The 18,340-nt window shown below is 39.1% G+C and overlaps 1 protein-coding gene across 11 annotated transcripts in view; it reads right to left on the bottom strand.

Annotated features, from left to right (window-relative positions):
- Nucleotides 1-18,340, bottom strand: part of HPS3 (HPS3, biogenesis of lysosomal organelles complex 2 subunit 1) — a 76,655-nt gene that overhangs the window by 33,990 nt on the left and 24,325 nt on the right. For all 11 annotated transcript variants that reach the window (XR_002829230.1, XR_002829234.1, XR_002829231.1 and 8 more), the window contains exons 2-7: nucleotides 16,082-16,573; nucleotides 15,376-15,547; nucleotides 15,188-15,273; nucleotides 10,720-10,912; nucleotides 6,529-6,610; nucleotides 3,160-3,314 (exon numbers count right to left, since the gene is read on the bottom strand). Coding sequence is in view for 6 of the 11 variants with exons in the window: in XM_023753753.1 (XP_023609521.1) it covers nucleotides 3,160-3,314; nucleotides 6,529-6,610; nucleotides 10,720-10,912; nucleotides 15,188-15,273; nucleotides 15,376-15,547; nucleotides 16,082-16,573 (1,180 nt within the window). In the remaining 5 variants the exon portion in view is untranslated. The remainder of the gene's footprint in view (nucleotides 1-3,159; nucleotides 3,315-6,528; nucleotides 6,611-10,719; nucleotides 10,913-15,187; nucleotides 15,274-15,375; nucleotides 15,548-16,081; nucleotides 16,574-18,340) is intronic.

Genomic DNA, 18,340 nt, shown 5'->3' with positions numbered 1-18,340 from the left:
TAGGAATAAACTTAACTAAGGATGTAAAAGACCTCTACTCAGAAAACTACAGGACACTGAAAAAAGAGATAGAGGAAGACATAAACAGATATAAGAACATACCGTGTTCATGGATTGGTAGAATCAACATCATTAAAATGTCCATACTACCCAAAGCAATCTATACATTCAATGCACTCCCCATTAAAATACCAACGGCATATTTCACAGACCTAGAACAAACTTTCCAAAAATTCATCTGGTATAAAAAAAAAAAGACCCGGAATAGCTGCAGCGATCCTGAGAAAGAAGAACAAAGTAGGTGGGATCTCAATACCAGATATCAAGCTGTATTACAAAGCCACTGTTCTCAAAACTGCCTGGCACTGGCACAAGAACAGACATATAGATCAATAGAATAGAATAGAGAACCCAGAAATTGACCCAAACCACTATGCTCAATTAATATTTGACAAAGGAGGCAAGAACATACAATGGAATCAAGACAGTCTTTTCAATAAATGGTGTTGGGAAAATTGGACAGATACATGCAAAAAAATGAAACTAGACCACCAACTTACACCATACACAAGAATAAACTCAAAATGGATAAAGGACTTAAACATAAGACAGGAAACCATAAAAATACCAGAGGAATCACAGGCAGCAAAATCTCAGACACATGCCAAAGCAATTTCTTCACTGATACCCCTCCTAGGGCATTGGAAACTAAAGAGAAAATAAACAAATGGGACTACATCAAAATAAAAAGCTTTTGCACAGCAAAAGAAACCATCAACAAAACAAGAAAGCCCATTGCATGGGAGAACATATTTGCCAATGTTATCACCAATAAGGGTTTAATCTCCAACATTTACAGGGAACTCATACAACTTAACAAAAGGAAGATAAACAACCCAATCAAAAAATGGGCAACAGACCTAAATAGATACTTTTCTTTGTTTTTTATTTTTTTGTTGATACTTTTTGAAAGAAGACATAAGGAAGGTCAAGAGACATATGAAAACATGTTCAAAGTCACTAATCATCCGAGAGATGCAAATTAAAACGACAATGCAATACCATCTCATACCTGTCAGAATGGCTATCAACAAATCAACAAAGGACAAGTGTGGCGAGGATGTGGAGAAAAAGGAACCCTCGTGCACTGTTGGTGGGAATGCAGACTGGTGCAGCCACTGTGGAGAACTGTATGGAGTTTCCTCAAAAAACTAAAAATGGAACTCCCACTTGACCCAGTGATCCCACTTCTAGGAATATATCCCAAGAAACTAGAAACACCAAACAGAAAGGATATATGCACCCCTGTGTTCATAGCAGCACAATTCACCATAGCTAAGATTTGGAAACAGCCTAAGTGCCCATCAGTAGATGAGTGGATTAGAAAACTGTGGTACATCTACATAATGGAATACTATGCTGAGGTAAAAAAGAAGGAACTTTTACCATTTGCAACAGCATGGATGGAACTGGAAAGCATTATGTTAATTGAAATTATGTTAGTTGGAGAAAGATAAATATCACATAATCTCACTCATATGTGGGATATAATGATCAACAGAAACTGATGAACAAAAATAGATCCAGAGACAAATGGCAGGGGAGCAGGGAGGGGGATTAGAGATCAACCAAAGGAATATATAATACTTTACAAATGTCAAATGTGCAAGATTACAAGTTGTTTTTTCTCTCAGAAGCTTTTACGCTTAGTCAGACCACTCTGAACTCTCTAAATGATCACTTAACCAAGTCAACCTGTTTATTCCTTTTGGTGGAACAAGTACAGGCACAAGCAATTTAAAAAAGTCAAAAACTTATGTTAAAAATAAAAACCAATTTTAGATTTGAAACTCATTATGTTTCTTATCTCTCCAAAAATTTCTTACCTGATTAAGTTTTCCCTACCACTAAGTTCACAATATAGAAGACATCAAATAGAAGTGTAACTATTCTGTTCTAAACAGTGAAAACAGAACACAGAAGCGTCAACCAGAGATTAGTGCTATCAAATTGCAATTCTATTTTAAGGTAGATCAGCACATATATATATATATATATATATATATATATATATATATATATATATATTATGAATGTGATTTAAGGTAAAAAATATATTGTTAATTTCTTTTGAATTGAAATACCAGAAAATAATCCTATATAATAAAAGGGTAATATGCAAATTGACCCTAATGGTGGAACGACTGGGAATAACCGGTGGCTATGATGCACACTGACCACCAGGGGGCAGACGCTCAACGTAGAAGCTGCCCCCTGGTGGTCAGTGCGCTCCCACAGGGGGAGCTCCGCTCAGCCAGAAGTTGGGCTGACACCTGCGAGCACAGCGGTGGTGGCGGGAGCCTCTCCCACCTCCTCTGCGGCACTAAGGATGTCCGACTAACAGCTTAGGCCGGCCTAAGCTGGCAGGTGGGCATCTCCCGAGGGGTCCCGGACTGCAAAAGGGCACAGGCCGGGCTGAGGGACCCCCACAAGTACACGAATTTTCGTGCACTGAGCCTCTAGTCTTTGGATAAAAATGCAGCCACTGAAAGGTCAAAAAAGAAAAATATGTATTAAGAAACTTATCGTTTAGGCTAGCATTAGAGGCCTTGTCTTTCTCTTTAACTACACAGAAACACATGTCCTTTAACATTTTATCTAAAATACCAGACATTTATTGAAACTATTTTATAGTTCATTTTCTTTTAAAAGTTCTGAGGTCAATTATAAAGGATATTATGGACATCATTAAAACCTATTTTCTCTCTCTAGAAAAAGAACACCATAGAAAAGTCATCTGGTCATTCAGTTTTGATTTACAAAACATAGAGTAGCCCTAGCTGGTTTGGCTCAGTGGACAGAGCATCAGCCTGTGGACTGAAGGGTCCCAGGTTAGATTCTGGTCAAGAGCACATGCCTGGGTTGCAGGCTTGATCCCCAATAGGGGGTGTGCAGAAAGCAGCCAATCAATGATTCTCTCTCATCATTGATGTTTTCATCTCTCTCTCCCTCTCCTTTCCTCTCTGAAATCAATAAAAATATGTTTCAAAAAATTAAAAAATAAAATAAAAAAACATAGAGTAAAACACAGACAAAATACACCCATAACAATTCAGTGCAGAAACTTTGGCAGGACTCTCTTGGGAGGGGGATGCTCACAGAAGCCTCCTTGGTGCCTCTCTTCTCTCTGGAATGGCCTCAGGGTCTGCCTTGGTCAGAAGTACGATGTGGTTTTTAAAGTGACAGATGGCTTTCAAGCCTATGAAAAGCTGTATTCTTAAAGCACAGACATCCATACTGACAGGTGGGCAAGCCTAGTAAAGGAAAAAATCACAAATTTAACCAAGGAAAAAACATACATGAACTTTAATCTTCAAAAATCAGTCTGTTTAGTTGATAAAGTCTCTCCTGCTCTACCCCCTTAAAAAAAAACTCCTCAAATTCCTATTCTTATCAGAGCAAGGAGGTTATTCTATCTAAACTTACATAACCAACTATCTACTTCATATGTGCCTGTCAAAGAGCTACCCTTTCTGAATGAATTCAGAAAGTGGGTGTGCCCGAGGCCCTCACAGCAGTAGGGACTCCCCATGACTCTGGAAGTGCAGCCACCCAGGAAAATCCCACTAATAGCATGCTGGCTTGGGGGTATGCCCAAACAGAGCTCCTGGGCAAAATGAGATACTACAAAAAGGCATTCCACTGCACAGAGAGTACATAAAATGGTTTCTTAGTAGATGGGTGTGTAGGATGAAAATGCTTGTATGTTCAGATGGCCCCTGACTCTTAGGTCCTTAAGTGTGAACACTGCCTAGAATGCCTGACAGGTTGGGTGTGTCAGGTAAACTGGAGGAAATCTGGATCAGGAGCCAGGCGCCTATCCCTATAAGGGAACATTAATTCAACTAGACTGGATAAGAAAGATAACGGAAGAACTCTTTCAGGGAGCTCACAAAACATTCATGTTATAGCAAGGTTCATCCATGTTAAGGCTGCCAGGCCCATGCCTCCTCCTGCATTCACACTGTTTGATTCCGAGGTCATCTTCCTTGTCCATTTGTATAACATGCTTGGGGAAACACCTCCATCTATGTTTTCATCCCTAAGAATAGTAAGGTGGCCCTGGCTAGTGCTGAAGAGCTGGAATCTGGGAGGAATGGGAAAAAAAGATATGTTCCCTTTGGGCCAAACTCTGAGGCTGTGAAATCTTTCTCAGACCTCGCAGCTCCCAAAGCCTGAGTCGGCAAGTGGGCTAAATGCGTGCTCACTCAGGTGGCATCTGGGATTTCAGAATGGTGGGGTGCAGGGAAGGGGGAGCCATGAGGTGTGTACACTCATGAGGATGGGTCTCAAGTGCAGCAGCCCCAACCAGCTACCGGTCTCTCTTCTTTTCTCCCTTCCTCTCTTTTGGGTTCCTTCCCTCTGGTTTTATGAGACTGAGAAGACCTGAAGTTATTATTTATTTTCCCTTCTTTTTCTTAAGAGTTTTATTGACATATAATTCACATACTATACAATTCACCCATTTAAAGCATACAACTGAGTGGTTTTTAGTATAATAGTGTTTAGCAAACAGATATGTGCAACCAACACCACAGTCAATTTTAGAACATTTTCATCATCTCAAAAAGAAACTATGTACCCTTTTGCTATTGTCCCTCTCTCTCTCATCCATCCCAATCCTAAGCAACAACTAATCTACTCTTTGTCTCTATTGGTATGCCTATTCTGGACTTTTATATAAATGAAATCATATAAATATGTGTATGGTCTTTGGTAACTGGTTTCTTTCAGGATTCATCCATGTTATAGTGCTAAAAGGGTCATCTATGTTATAGCAAGGTTCATCCATGTTATGGCGCTTCCATGTGTCAGTTTCCATGTGTTTATCCATATGTCAGTGCTTCATTTCTTTTTATGACCAAATAATATTCCGTTATATGGGCATATCACATTTTGTTTACCCATTCATCAGCTGATGAACATTTGGATTGCTTCCACCTTTTAGTTATTATGAATAATGTTGCTATAGACATTTGTATATAATGTGTGGACATTTTGTGTAGATGTATTTTTTTCATTTCTCTTGGGCATATACCTAGAAGTTGAATCACTGGATCACAGGGTAACTCAATGTTTAACTGTTTGAGGAAATATCAGACTTATTCCAAGATGGCCACACCATGTTATATTCCCTCAAGCAATGTATGAGGGTTCCAATTTCTTAGCATCCTCACCAATATTTGTTATTATCTGACATTTTTATTGTAGCTTTGATCCTACCTCAATCTATTATATACCCCTCACTCTACCATCACTACCTATGTAAGCCTATGTCTTTCTGAGTTTTTTCCTTTTTCCTTAAAGGCATGGTGTGGGGAGAAGAAAAGGGCAAAGAATCTGTCAGCTTTCAATTTTTACTAGGAAAATAACCTTTATTTTAAAAATAATCTATTTAAAAGCCCATGTGTATATCTTAACCACAGACAGAAAGACAAGGAAAAGATGTGATTCCGGCGTCCCAAGAGGCTTAAGGTAGGCAGCAAGCCTGGTCAGCAACAAAAAAGCTACAGGTTGGGCCACAACAAAAAAAGAGTTACTGAGAACTCAAATCACAACAGTGATAACAGGAGAGTGCCTCAGACACGTTAGCACTTCACAGTGCTGGCTTCTTAACATAACAATCGTTATTGAGCACTTAGTTTTCCAGGAAAAGGTGTTCCAGATGCCTTTTATGATAGACATAAACTAACCTGTGAAATACAGGCCACCATGCTTTTGGGGTTTCCTGCAGCCTATATCTTCACAACAAACATCCATTCAAGCAGCTTATACGTCAGAGGTGATATACCATACGATGAATATCATAAAAATGATCAGTATATTTTTGAGAACAGAAATTCAACATCAGAAAACATAGAATTTCATCATAGATGACCTATGTTTATTTTGTAGTCAAGAGCTTTGCACAGACTAAGCATACTAAAAATGAGGTTATTGATCTAACATATCTATTAACTCCTAGATTTAGTCTACAGAAATACAAAAGATTGTTGAAGGCTTGTAAAATAACAAAAGAATTATAGGCGTATCTGATAACAATATAAAGAAATTATTTTAATGTACTTTATTCAATTTTGTATTCTTGAATATACTAATTTCTAAACTGATGTGTTAATAGCTACATATAATTGCCACCAATATTTCTGTTAAAAAATAAAATTGTAGTATACTATAGTTGTGAAGTACTCTCCCTGAAGCTACACTATACATATTCTTTACCAAACTTTCAAAACTATGTACTAGACCAAAATTCTGAGTGAAATGTTTTCAAAATAATCTTAAATATTGTCAACTAAACCATGAATCAAAAATTGCTTACTATTTTACATTCAAAGGTTCTAATTAAATAAACAAGATCTTAAGACCTTTACTGTTCACCTTGCTTACAACCAAGAGCGCATTTGCAAGTGTGTATTCGTTCCTTTTTTATCTAAGATTGCACTGTCATAATAATGCAGTTCTAACCTTCAGGGTGGAGTCCACGTATGGGTCCTCCTCACGAGCTGCTGCCGCACTGCACCGCACTGTGAAACACTGCAGGTTGTTACTGAGGAAGAGGAAAAAGGCCACTGAGCAAAATGAAGGCCAAAAATGTGTCCATAGCTGGGAGTATTTTGGAGGTGAACAGAACTATGGCCAAGGGGGAATAAGACACAAGTATCTGTAAAATGCTGATGAGGCAGACTGCTTATCAAGGAGAGTCCTCAAAATCCCTATAGAGTATTTTTTAAAACATAACTGGTCCTCACCTTACTCCTATTGAATCATAATTTCTAGGGGCTGAATCCAGACACGTGTGTCTCCACAGAATTCTACATTTGGCTCTGTTGTACACCCCTAGTTTAGAACCAGGGATCTAGGTCAAATAGCCTCATTTGGCAGACAAATTATGCCACTAGGACCAGTCCAAGGTACAGAGAATTCAGTATCAAAGCCAAGATTAGAACCCAAATTCTTGACTATTATCTCTATCCCACTCATCTCAGGATGAAATTGAGCTTGGATTATGCTGGACAACACACTTAGATGATGCAAACACAAATCCAGTGGTAGAACAGAAAATCAGAGGCTGTCTGATGGAATCTTCAAGTATTATCAATCCAGCAGCTTGTTTTAAAGATTAGGGCATGGGAGGTTCATGACTGGTCCAAGGCCTCCCTGGAGAATAGAGCGAAATTAGATCCCAGGTCTCCTCACTCCTCACACGCCTCTATCTCTTTCCACAACCCCAGGCTGCTTCTGTGGAAACAACATAGGGACCCATACAGTAAGTGCACAATAGATGCCTGGTGACTGACTGGTGGATAACTCAGCACTGCAATATTGACATTAAAAACAGTTAACTTAGAAATTGCTACAAAACCTATCTTGTAGTGAATTCACAGGAATGATTTTTAAAAAACAAATTAAAAAGTGGGAGAAGTGAAAATGAACTCTGATCTGGCCGGCATGGCTCAGTGTTTGAGCATCGACCTATGAACCCGGATGTCACAGTTCAATTCCCAGTGAGGGTGCATGCCCGGGTTTGCGGGCTCGATCCCCAGTGTGTGGCATGCAGGAGACAGCTGATCAATGATTCTCTCTCATCATTGATATTTCTGCCTCTCCCTCTCCCTTCCTCTGAAATCAATAAAAATATATTTTAAAAAAAGAAAATGAACTATGTTAAAATAAAAAGGCAAAAGACTAAAGCAAATCTAACAATAATCTTAAAAGACTCTGCACAAGGTAGGGAAGGGGCATCAGTCAGGGCTCTCTCCATCTGTTTGTTGGGGCTCCACTTCAGCCTCAGCCCACTGCCATTTCTGTCTATTTCCACAAAGTTCTAGGACATGACCTCTAAAATCATGACAACAGCACTACCACTTAGAAATTTGGAGTAGAGAGCATTCTCAGGAATTAAAATGATTGGAAGGTACTTTGAGACAGTGAGGAACAAAACAGCACCTGCAGTGGGGCCAGAATGACCAAAGGTCTAATAAAAGCAGTGGATTACTGTTAGGGTCTAGAGGTAAAAAGACTGGCTCCTCTGACTCCCCTCCACTTCAGCTGCTGGCTACTGTTGAAGCACAAAGGAGCACCGTAAAAAATTAAAGTGAATTGAAACGTGCTGCCTGGAAAGATGTCCAGGACATGCTGCTAATCATGCTGATCAGTGGATATATGATCCACTTCTGTGAAAAACAAATCATAGTAGTAGTATTTTTTTTTTAAGTCAGAGGAACATGTTGATGTGGTTGACTCTGAGAAGTAGGACTCATTTATGCATTGCTGTAAGGGTAACATTTTACATGGTTTTATATTCTTAGATAAAATCTTATTTTCTATTGCTTTTTTTTTAGGGTATATAAACATACTGGTCTGCAAAAACACATGACTTACACTTAAGGGGGGGCGGAGAGTTTAGAGGGTCCACTCAGTAAATTCTCTGTCCTGTAACATCTGTGCAGTGAGATGGAGGAAAGATGGATACTCTTTGCATCAATATTTTGGGATACAAATTGATATTTTATTCCTCCTTTCTCCCTCTATTTTTTCCTTGGTTTTGAGATGCTATAGTTTCCTAGGTTTCTCCACATCCTTGAAGATTCTTCTCTTCCACCTCTTGCTTCCTAAACATGACCTTCACCAGACTTTTAGTTAAACTACTTTTCTCTACTACACACTCTTGGAGCTATGCTCACTACTTAAATTAATCAGCTCTTTTTTTAATCATAATAAAACATCTAAGTTTTCCTCTCTTCCCTAATCTTTAGTCCTATGTGTCCAAAAGCATACTTAACATTTCCTCTTTATATTCCCTAAGCACCTCCAACTCAAATGTGTAAAACAAATTTCTCTTTTGCCCCACACTACACCAGCCTCCATTCTTTCATAAAAGTAGGCTCGAAACTCATGGGGTTTTCAAGCGTCCTCCTTCCAGCTATCCCATCCGAAACCAAGTCTTTTAATTCTCTTGCCAAAACCTCTCCCATCCATTCTTCTTTCTCTTCTCACTGCTACTGCCCTGCCCAAATTCAGCCCTTCATTATCCTTACCTGAACCACTTCAATAGCTTATTTATCTATGTTCAATCCAACCTCCATAATGGCCACTATTAATTTTCCTAAAACAATGCTCTGACCACATCACTTTCTTTGGTCAAAACCTTAAAAAATCCTTAGTTTAATTTTCAAAGCCCTGAGTTACATCACTACACAACACTTTGGAAATTGAAAAGACTAACTACCTCCACAATGTTCACTTAAGAAACACACAATAGCATTTCTCCTTACACCAGAGAGTGGGGGAAGAGGGGAGCACCCACACTAGGAGTGGGCATCAAATCCCCAGGTGGATCTTGTGCTGTTTGAAATATATTCTAGCACCTGCTGGAGATTCTGATACCACCACTCAGTTGAAAAAAAAAAAAAAAGAAAGAAAGAAAAAATCACTCTCCTTTTAAAAAATTAATTTAATTTACAATAAATTATTGGTTGCTCCTGCAAAACTGTATAACATACCCTTTGTTTATAGTCTTCCCTCCATAATGCCCTTCTCCTCCAATTTCCATCTGTCAAATTCTAACTAGCTCTCAGGCCGCACTTCAAACACAAAAAACTTTCCCATACAACTTAGCCAAAGTAATTTCTCTCCTCCCAGTGCCTACCCCTTTCATGAAGTTTTAAGACATTTTTCACAAATCTCCTAGTGTTTGTGCCCTGGTTATGTATCTCTGGCCCCCTCTATTTTGTTGCTTTAGAAAGCAGATGGTGTACCTTATTCACAGTTGCTCGGCCAGAAGGCCCAAATGTACGTGCCTTGCACATAATCTAAGCTTAAAAAAAAACAGGAAATAAAACCAAAAGCATTACTTACAGTTGAAATAAAAGGAAATGAGGTCAAAGTTCTGCTCAAGACCCCAGTTTAGATGCCAGCAAACCAGGATAAGGCAACTCAAAAGACACCTGCCAACAATTAGCAACATGACCTTGACCAATCTCAACCTCTGGACTACTTCCCCATCTGCACCAATGAAAGATACAATCAGATAGTGTTTCTGGCCCCTTCACAGTTCTAAATCATTATGGAATAATTCAACTCATACAGAAAAGATATAGTAGCACTGAAAAAAAATTAGGAAAAGAAATCTAGAGATGCCCTGACTGGCCCCACTGACTTTTCATTAGAATTCCTTATAAAAATCTTCCTCATGGCCCTAACGGGTTTGGCTTAGTGGATAGAGCATAGACCTGCGGACTGAAAGGTCCCAGGTTTGATTCTGGTCAAGGGCATGTACCTTGGTTGCGGGCACATCCCCTGGAGGAGGTGTGCAGGAGGCAGCTGATTGATGTTTCTCTCTCATCGATGTTTCTAACTCTCTATACCTCTCCCTTCCTCTCTGTAAAAATTTAATAAAATATATTTTTAAAAAAAATCTTCCTCATGAAGAACCTCCTTCTTTCTTACAAAGATCCCCATCCAGTCTCAGAAAATTAAAAAAGGCAAAACCAGAACATTTACACTAAAAGGGCAGGTATGGGCCATCAAAAGGCAGATATATACATTAATTTTCAGAGTTATATATTGGTTCACTCGATTCTCATTTAGATTTGGAAAGCACCTCAAGAATTTACAGAAAAATAAGTGACTCAAAGGCCAGCAACTGTAACATACCTTGTGATGACATGCAAAAATTGTGGCGTGAGTACTGCCTGTTGAGACTTCTCGGGATATTGGTAAACTGACATTAATTCAACCGATTTGACCACCAGGTAGAGATAGCCCACATGAGGCAATGAGAAAAAACAAAAGAGACTCAGCAACTCCTTTTCCTGAGACAAATTTTTTCTCTCAGAAGTAAGAGAATCTGTATGAAAAAGAAAAAACAAACAAACAATAAAACCAGAAAACAAAGGAAAGCAATATTTTTACTTTTTTAGGCAAAAAAGTCTATTAGTAGATAACCAAAGAGCTTTTTAGGGGAAGTTGCTCTTTATAGAAGAATGCCAGTAAGAAATTAAAAAGGAGTGATATAATTAGAGTATCACCATATTGTAACTCCTAATAAATGAACAGAGCTAGATAATAATCATTAATGGCTATTAATATTACAAAAAGAGACAACCAGATTCTATGTACCTTTCAACAGAACTCAACACTACTTGTGTTACATAATAATAATTATTATTATTATGATCAAGACTAAGTCTAGACTAGCACTGTCAACAGAAATGTAATGTGAGCCACATATGTAATTTAAAGTTTCCCAGAAATCACAATTACAAAAGTAAAAGCAGGCAAAATACAACATTTAATATGTCATATTAACCAATATAATCAAAACATCATGTCAACAAGCAATCAACAAAAATGTAATGAGGTATTTTATATTTTTTTATGCTACATCTTCAAGATCTAGTGTGAATTTTATACTTACAGTATATTTCAATGTAGACTCATGACATTTCAAGTGCTCAATAACAACACGTGACTAATGGCTACCATAATGAAAAGTGTAGCTTTAAATAGAACTACCAAGCCTAGCCAATTGTGGCTTAGTGGTTGAGGATGGGCCCATGAACCAGATCATGGTTTGACTCCTGGTCAGGACACATGCCCCGGTTGTGGGCTTGATCCCCAGTAGGAAGTGTGCAGGAGGCAGGCTGATCAGTATTTCTCTCTCATCGATACTTCTATCTCTCTGTTCCTCTCCCTTCCTCTCTCTAAAATCAATAAAAATAAAAAAAGATAGAACTACCAAATCACAGGGAAATATAGGAGATACAGGAAAATGTTTAATGTCACTGTGGGAAGTTAATTAGCAGAATTCAGATTTTGGGAAATTCTACAGTTATCAGTGCAGTTTCTTGCTAAACAAATTGCAAAGAAAAGAAAAAGAGGGAGGAAGAGACAGCCTACATATTAAAAGAGACTTTAGCTCTAGCTAGTTTGTCTCAGGGGATAGAGTATCGGCCCTCGGACTGAAGGATCCGGGTGCGATTTCGGTCAAAGGCATGTACCTCGGTTGCAGGCTCATTTCCCCGCCTCCTTTTGGGCATGTGAGGGAAGCAACCAATCGAGGCAACCAAGTGATGTGTCTCTCTCATATCGATGTTTCTCTCTCTCTCTCTGTCTCTCCCCCTCCCTTCCACTCTCTCTAAAAATCAGTGGAAAAATATCCTCAGGTGAGGCTTAACAACAACAACAAAAAGAGACTTTAAAGACAAATTTTAAAGACATAGCAACCAATTGTGATATATGAACCAAACAAATGAATCTGATTCAAACAAATGAATTAAAGAAAAATTTTTTAGACAATTAGGAAAATCTGAACACTGACTGGATATTTGATATCAATGAAATTTTTTAAATGTAAAATGGGCCTGGCTAGTGTGGTTCAGTAGTTGAGCTTCAATCCATGAACCAGGAGGTCACAGTTCGATTCTTGGTCAGGACACATATCCAGGTTGCAGGTTGGATCCTCAGTGGAGGGTGTGCAAGAGGCAGCCAATCATTTTGATTCTTTCTTATCATTGGTGTTTCTATCTCTTTCTCCCTTCTCCTCTCCCTCTAAAAATCAATAAAAACATATTAAAAAAATAAAAATGTAAAATGGTATTTTGGGTTTGTTTAAAAAAAGGAATCCTTTTCTTTTAGAAATACATGCTGAAATATTTATGGATGGAACGGTATAAACTCTAGAATTTGCATCAAAATAATCTGGCAGGGAGTAATCACGAGACACTATTGAAGCTGTGTGATGGGTTCATTATACCATTTACTCTATATCTCTGTGCTTGAAATTTTTCATAATCAAAGTGTATTTTTTTAAAGTTAGCTCTGATTGATACTCTTCAAAGACACCCATTAATAACAGAAGAAAGTCCAATTCTGCATTCTCCATAATTGGCCCAGAACAACCTGTCCATTTTTTTCTCCCTCCTTTCCTATACACATCTGTGCTCTCGTCAGACAGAATTGCTCGTTAATCTCCAAACACTTTTGTACCTTGTACACGTTGGTTCCTCTTATGTAATATTTCACTAAAATCTCCATCTCCTAAAAGTTCTACTCATCCCTTAGGGCCCAGCTCAAATATGCACTACCCTTCCATTTGCCTATTAAACATTCATCACATACCTACTAAGTGCCACTGTTCTCGGTTTGGGGAATACAACAGTGCACAAGACAAGGTAACTGCATTCATTCTAGTAATGGGGACTGGAGTAGAGACTAAACAAACTGGGTAGTATGTAGAGATGGAATAGTTTAAATTGAGAGTTCAGGGAAGTCCTCTGTGGTTAGGTGACACTTGAGCTGTGAGACATGCAAGATCTGGGGAAAGTACAACCTCAGGACTTGAAGACTAAGTAATAAGCCTTACACAAGAAAGAGTGCACCTGGCCTATCTGAGGATGAAAGAAAGGCCATATGGATGAGAACAGTAAGCATGGTGAGAGGGACAAGATAAGCCCAGAATCAGGGTCATGTAGGAATTTTGGATTTTATCCCAAGTGCTATGGGAAGCCACTTGATAGAGTTTACCCTCTAACATGGCTATGGGCCCTATCTTGTCTCCAGCCTGGGCTCCCAACCCCCTCTTCCTTGCTCAACTCACCATGGTCTTGCTTCTCTCAGTTCCTCAAACAAGATTTGCCCTCGTGACAACGCCTTTGCCGCTTCTTCTGCACCCTATCCCCAAACCAGCACCATTTCACTCTTCAGATCTTTTTCTCAAGAAGCATTCCCTGACCACCAGATGAGGTTAGGATTTTTTGTTATAGGCTTTCAAGGCAGGTTTTTTGTTTTGTTTTTCCCCTCAACGGAGAACTCATTTCAGCATGTAACTGTATCCTCTTTTTTGTGATTATCTACACTAATAAAAGAGAAACATGCAAATTGGTGTCACTCCACTACGCTCACCAGCCAATCAGAGCGACTATGCAAATTAACCCAACAAAGATGGTGGTTAATTTGCATACGCAGACACGGAGTGAAGACTGAAGGCTCCGGCTGGAGTGAAGACTGAAGACTGAAGACCAAAGGCCTGGGTTCCAGGTGCCAGAGGAAAACCGGTGCCAGCAGCCAGGGGAAGGAAGGCCTATTGCGTGAATCTTCGTGCAACGGGCTTCTAGTTTGACTAATAATCATCTATCTCCCCCATAAGACCATAAGCTCCATGAGTGTAAATACTTTGCCTACTTTTGCTTATTATTAATTCCCTAGTATTCAGCACCATACCCAGCATAGTAAGTATTCAATAAATGTTTACTAAAACAAATAAAAAATAAATGAGGGTATAAACACATTTAATCAGAACAATATTTATACCTTTCTCTAGGCAACACCTAAAGATATTAAACAGGTCAGGACTAAGTATAGAACCCGATGTTGATTCTCAATTTTGGCTGCCCATTACATTCCTGGGAAGCTTTTAAAAAATACTGGTACCCAGGTTCCATAATAGACAGATTATGTCAGAATTTCCAGCATATACTAGTAGAGTTTGGGCATTACTATTTTTCTTTTTTTCTTAAATTTCAGAGAGGAAGGGAGACGGAGAGAGAGATAGAAACATCAATGATGAGAGAGAATCAGATTGGCTGCCTCCTGCATGCCCCCCACTGGGGATCGAGCCCACAATCTGGGCAGGTTCCCTGACCAAGAATCGAACCCAGAATTGAACCATGACCTCCTGGTTCATAGGTTGACGCTCAACCACTGAGCCACGCTGGTCAGGCTGGGCATCACTATTTTTAAAGGTACCCAAGTAAACCCAGTGTGCAGCACGACTGAAAAACACTGCTCTGAATGAACTTCCTTCAGTCCATCCCCACCTTTCTCACGGCTATCACAGAAGTCTGCCAAAAACCCAGCTGGAACCCAGTAAACATCAACTATAGCAGGGTTTTTTGGGTCTAGTGACCATTTTTTTAAAAAGGGAAATGGCATTTGTCTGTCATGTCCTATCCATGGCTTCTCCTAGCAGACACAACTTCCCTTTCTAGTGCTCACAGAGATTTGCTAAGGAACTTGTCCAAAGCTACAGGAAGACTCAGTAGAAGAACCTAACCTATTACACACGTTATTATTCCTCCGAGCAGCCTTTTACCTCACTGCACTGTATCACGGTCATACTTACCTGTTTGGTAAATGGGTAGCAGCTGAAGTGAATGCAACTTAATGTCATCAGACAAGACATAGGACGAAATATCAGGAGCAAAACGTCTGTGAGTTTAAAAAGACAGACAGGGAGAGAGATCTAGTTTCCATGTACTTTAAACAGGCAAATACATATTAAATGCTGGTGAATAAAAAACTTCCTAATACCTATAGAGCAGATGCTGAACATGGAAATATTTTATTTTTTCATCATCTAATCCCGTTGATTCCAGGGTAACAGATACTCCAGACTGTTCACTATTTTGACCAAGAAGTTCCATGGGCTTCTGGCAGATCACAAAATCCTCTGACTCAAGTTGCAAAGTTTCATTACTGGTGCCTTAAAAAATAATATTGAAGAAGAGTTCAACAAGTCTAAATGCTACTTGAATGAAATTACATTTAACAACATCTCCCACCAATTAAATAGACAAGGAATAATGTTACTTATTTATACATACACACACTTCATGTATTAACAAGGCACTATGGTTCTGAAGTCTTAGCACTTGCTCATTTATTTCTCATAATAACTGATCAAATACAACAGGATTCATTATAATCCCCGTTTTATACATGAGGAAACTAAAACCCAGAAATGGTATTCCAAACCCAAGCTCATTCAACTAACAAATATAAGAACTGGGACTACAAACTTCTCATCGAACAGTTGCTCCATTATTTCTATTGACAAATATTACTGAAATGCATTGCATGCTACAGAATAAGATCACAAACCCAATCCCATGTTTTAGGAATAACTCAATCTATACACAATGTGGCTTGGCAATATATATATACCAGAGTGCTTCAGAGATTGCCAGAAGAGAGGTTTACTCTATACCTAGAACAAGAAAGCAAAGTCACCATTTACCTTCTGCCTGTGTCACTGGACTGTTGGGCTTATGTGGATGGTGATGAACACTCTCTCCATTTTTAGGGTTTGACTCCAGCTTTAGGATTAAAACTTCTAAGTCTGACATGACAGCCACATATCCAACACAGAAAGAAATTTCAACAGGAGTTATATTATGTATGTGTATAATTAAAGAACGCTCAAAGTCCAATACTGGGAATTCTTCATTAATGATCTGATACTTCAGACTAAATAAGACTAACTTATTTGTGCAGCCAACAAGAAGGTCTCCTTTCACAGGACAACAGGAAATGCACAAGGGGGTCTCAGAAAGCGGCATTTCAACAATAGACATCTGGTCTCTGAAGGTTTCTCGAAAAGGTGCCTCCACATTATGTCCAACCATTCGGATGCACACTCGAGAATTTTCAGTCCTTTTACTTCTCCAGTTCACATAAGCACGTAGAAATGTGGCTTGGTTTTTCTCTTCAATTGCTACCAAATAGTCTCCTGAGAAGGAAATAAGATTATACTTAGAATTTGTAATTAGAAACAACCACTTACCTTGCATCATGAAAAGGAACTACTAATGAATTCTAATGTGAATGGCTGAATTAAAGATTGACCAGAACAAAACCCAAAGAAACAGAATCATAGGTATATTTTTAACTAACATTAGGCACTTACGTTCTGAAATATAATCTCTCTCCATTTTAATGTCTTAAGATACCCATGAATTATGTAGCTTACATAGAAAGTTTACATTTTATTCCTTACATTAACTCTAAGTGTTTACTGTAGCTCTTACTACAGCTCCAACAAAACTCCCCTGATATAAGACTTCAGTAGTATCAGTGTGATGTTATAATTAGGTATAAACTAAAGAACTCTGAGGTTAGCAGAACTTATATTACAGCCCCTACCCCACCCATAAAAGTCACATCTCATATCAACACTAAGAAATAGTATAATGTTGTACATATTAAATAAAATTTAAATCCAAGTTAATTTCTCCTTGTTGATTTTATTAGATTTTTTTAAATTACAAAGTAATTTTGTAATTACTTTTTCTTTTGAGAAGTTAAAATGGTAAAGAGATATAAAATAAAAACATAATGATCTCTCCCCTGCAGTCCAATACGTGAGAAGACAGTGTTTACACATACAGCTTGGCACCCTTCTATACATTCTCTCATATAAACATAGATCATGGAGTGGTATTTTGCCTCTTATTTTTTTAATAACCAAAATGGAATCACACTAAATATGTTTAACACTCTACAACTTTAAAAAATTACCAACAAATATTTGCCTCCAAGTTCATACATGGATATCTAACATTCTTTCTAATATCTGCATAATAGCCTCTGTGTGTGTGTGTGTGTGTGTGTGTGTGTGTGTGTATGCCATAATTTATTCAACAATTCCCCTATATATTCAAATATCCCCAGGGTTTTTTTTAACCACTATATTTCACGCTGCAATAATAAGCCTATACCTGTGGTAGGCAGTTAGAGACACATGAGCAGAGCAAGGACCATGGGCCAGGTACAGAAGGTGACCAGGGCAGAAAGCCCTGTGTGCTTAGCAAAAGACAACAGTAGGGTGGGACCTCGCCCCACGGTGACCTTTTCTCCCCTAACATATGCTCATCATGCAGTTTGGACCCCTTGACCTTTCATCCCTAGAGATAACATGTAGGCCTCAGCTGTATTTCACCTTCAGGCCCAAAAGAGCCACAAAACCAGACCAGCGACCCCATGACTGCCCTCAGAACCAGCTGCATTGGATAACAAGCCCCAGCTCTGGCACTGACCAATCATCAGTGGAGACCAAACCTGGAAGGAAGCACCTGGAAAGCTGCTAAATATTCTATTAAGATCTTCCCTTGGACTAAAATCTCCACCCTTAAAACCCTTAGGACAGAGGACCCAGTAAGCTCTCCCTTCTGGCAGTACGACCACACCGCCCCCCCAACCAGGTGCATTACCATCACTTTCCTCACTCCCAAGTTACTAGGGCCCTTCCTTTGCCTCCATAACTCATTTCCTCAGCCCATTTCTTCAAATTACTTCTTCCACCTCTGTGATTTTATAAATAAACTAGAGGCCCAGTGTACGCGGATCGGGGCCGGCCTGTCGGGAGGGGGAGACTACCGGGAGGAAGAGGTGGCAGGAGGTTGGCCGGCCGGCCTGCCCTCATCGGGGCCCAATCAGGACTGGGCAGACCAGTGGGGAGGGACCACGGGTGATTGGCTGCAAGCCCTGCCCCCGATTG

Source organism: Myotis lucifugus, unplaced genomic scaffold (genome assembly GCF_000147115.1).
Source record: "Myotis lucifugus unplaced genomic scaffold, Myoluc2.0 scaffold_50, whole genome shotgun sequence".
Classification (NCBI taxonomy): domain Eukaryota; kingdom Metazoa; phylum Chordata; class Mammalia; order Chiroptera; family Vespertilionidae; genus Myotis; species Myotis lucifugus.
The sequence above is the reverse complement of the archived record's forward strand: the minus strand, read 5'-3'. Positions and strand labels throughout refer to the sequence as shown.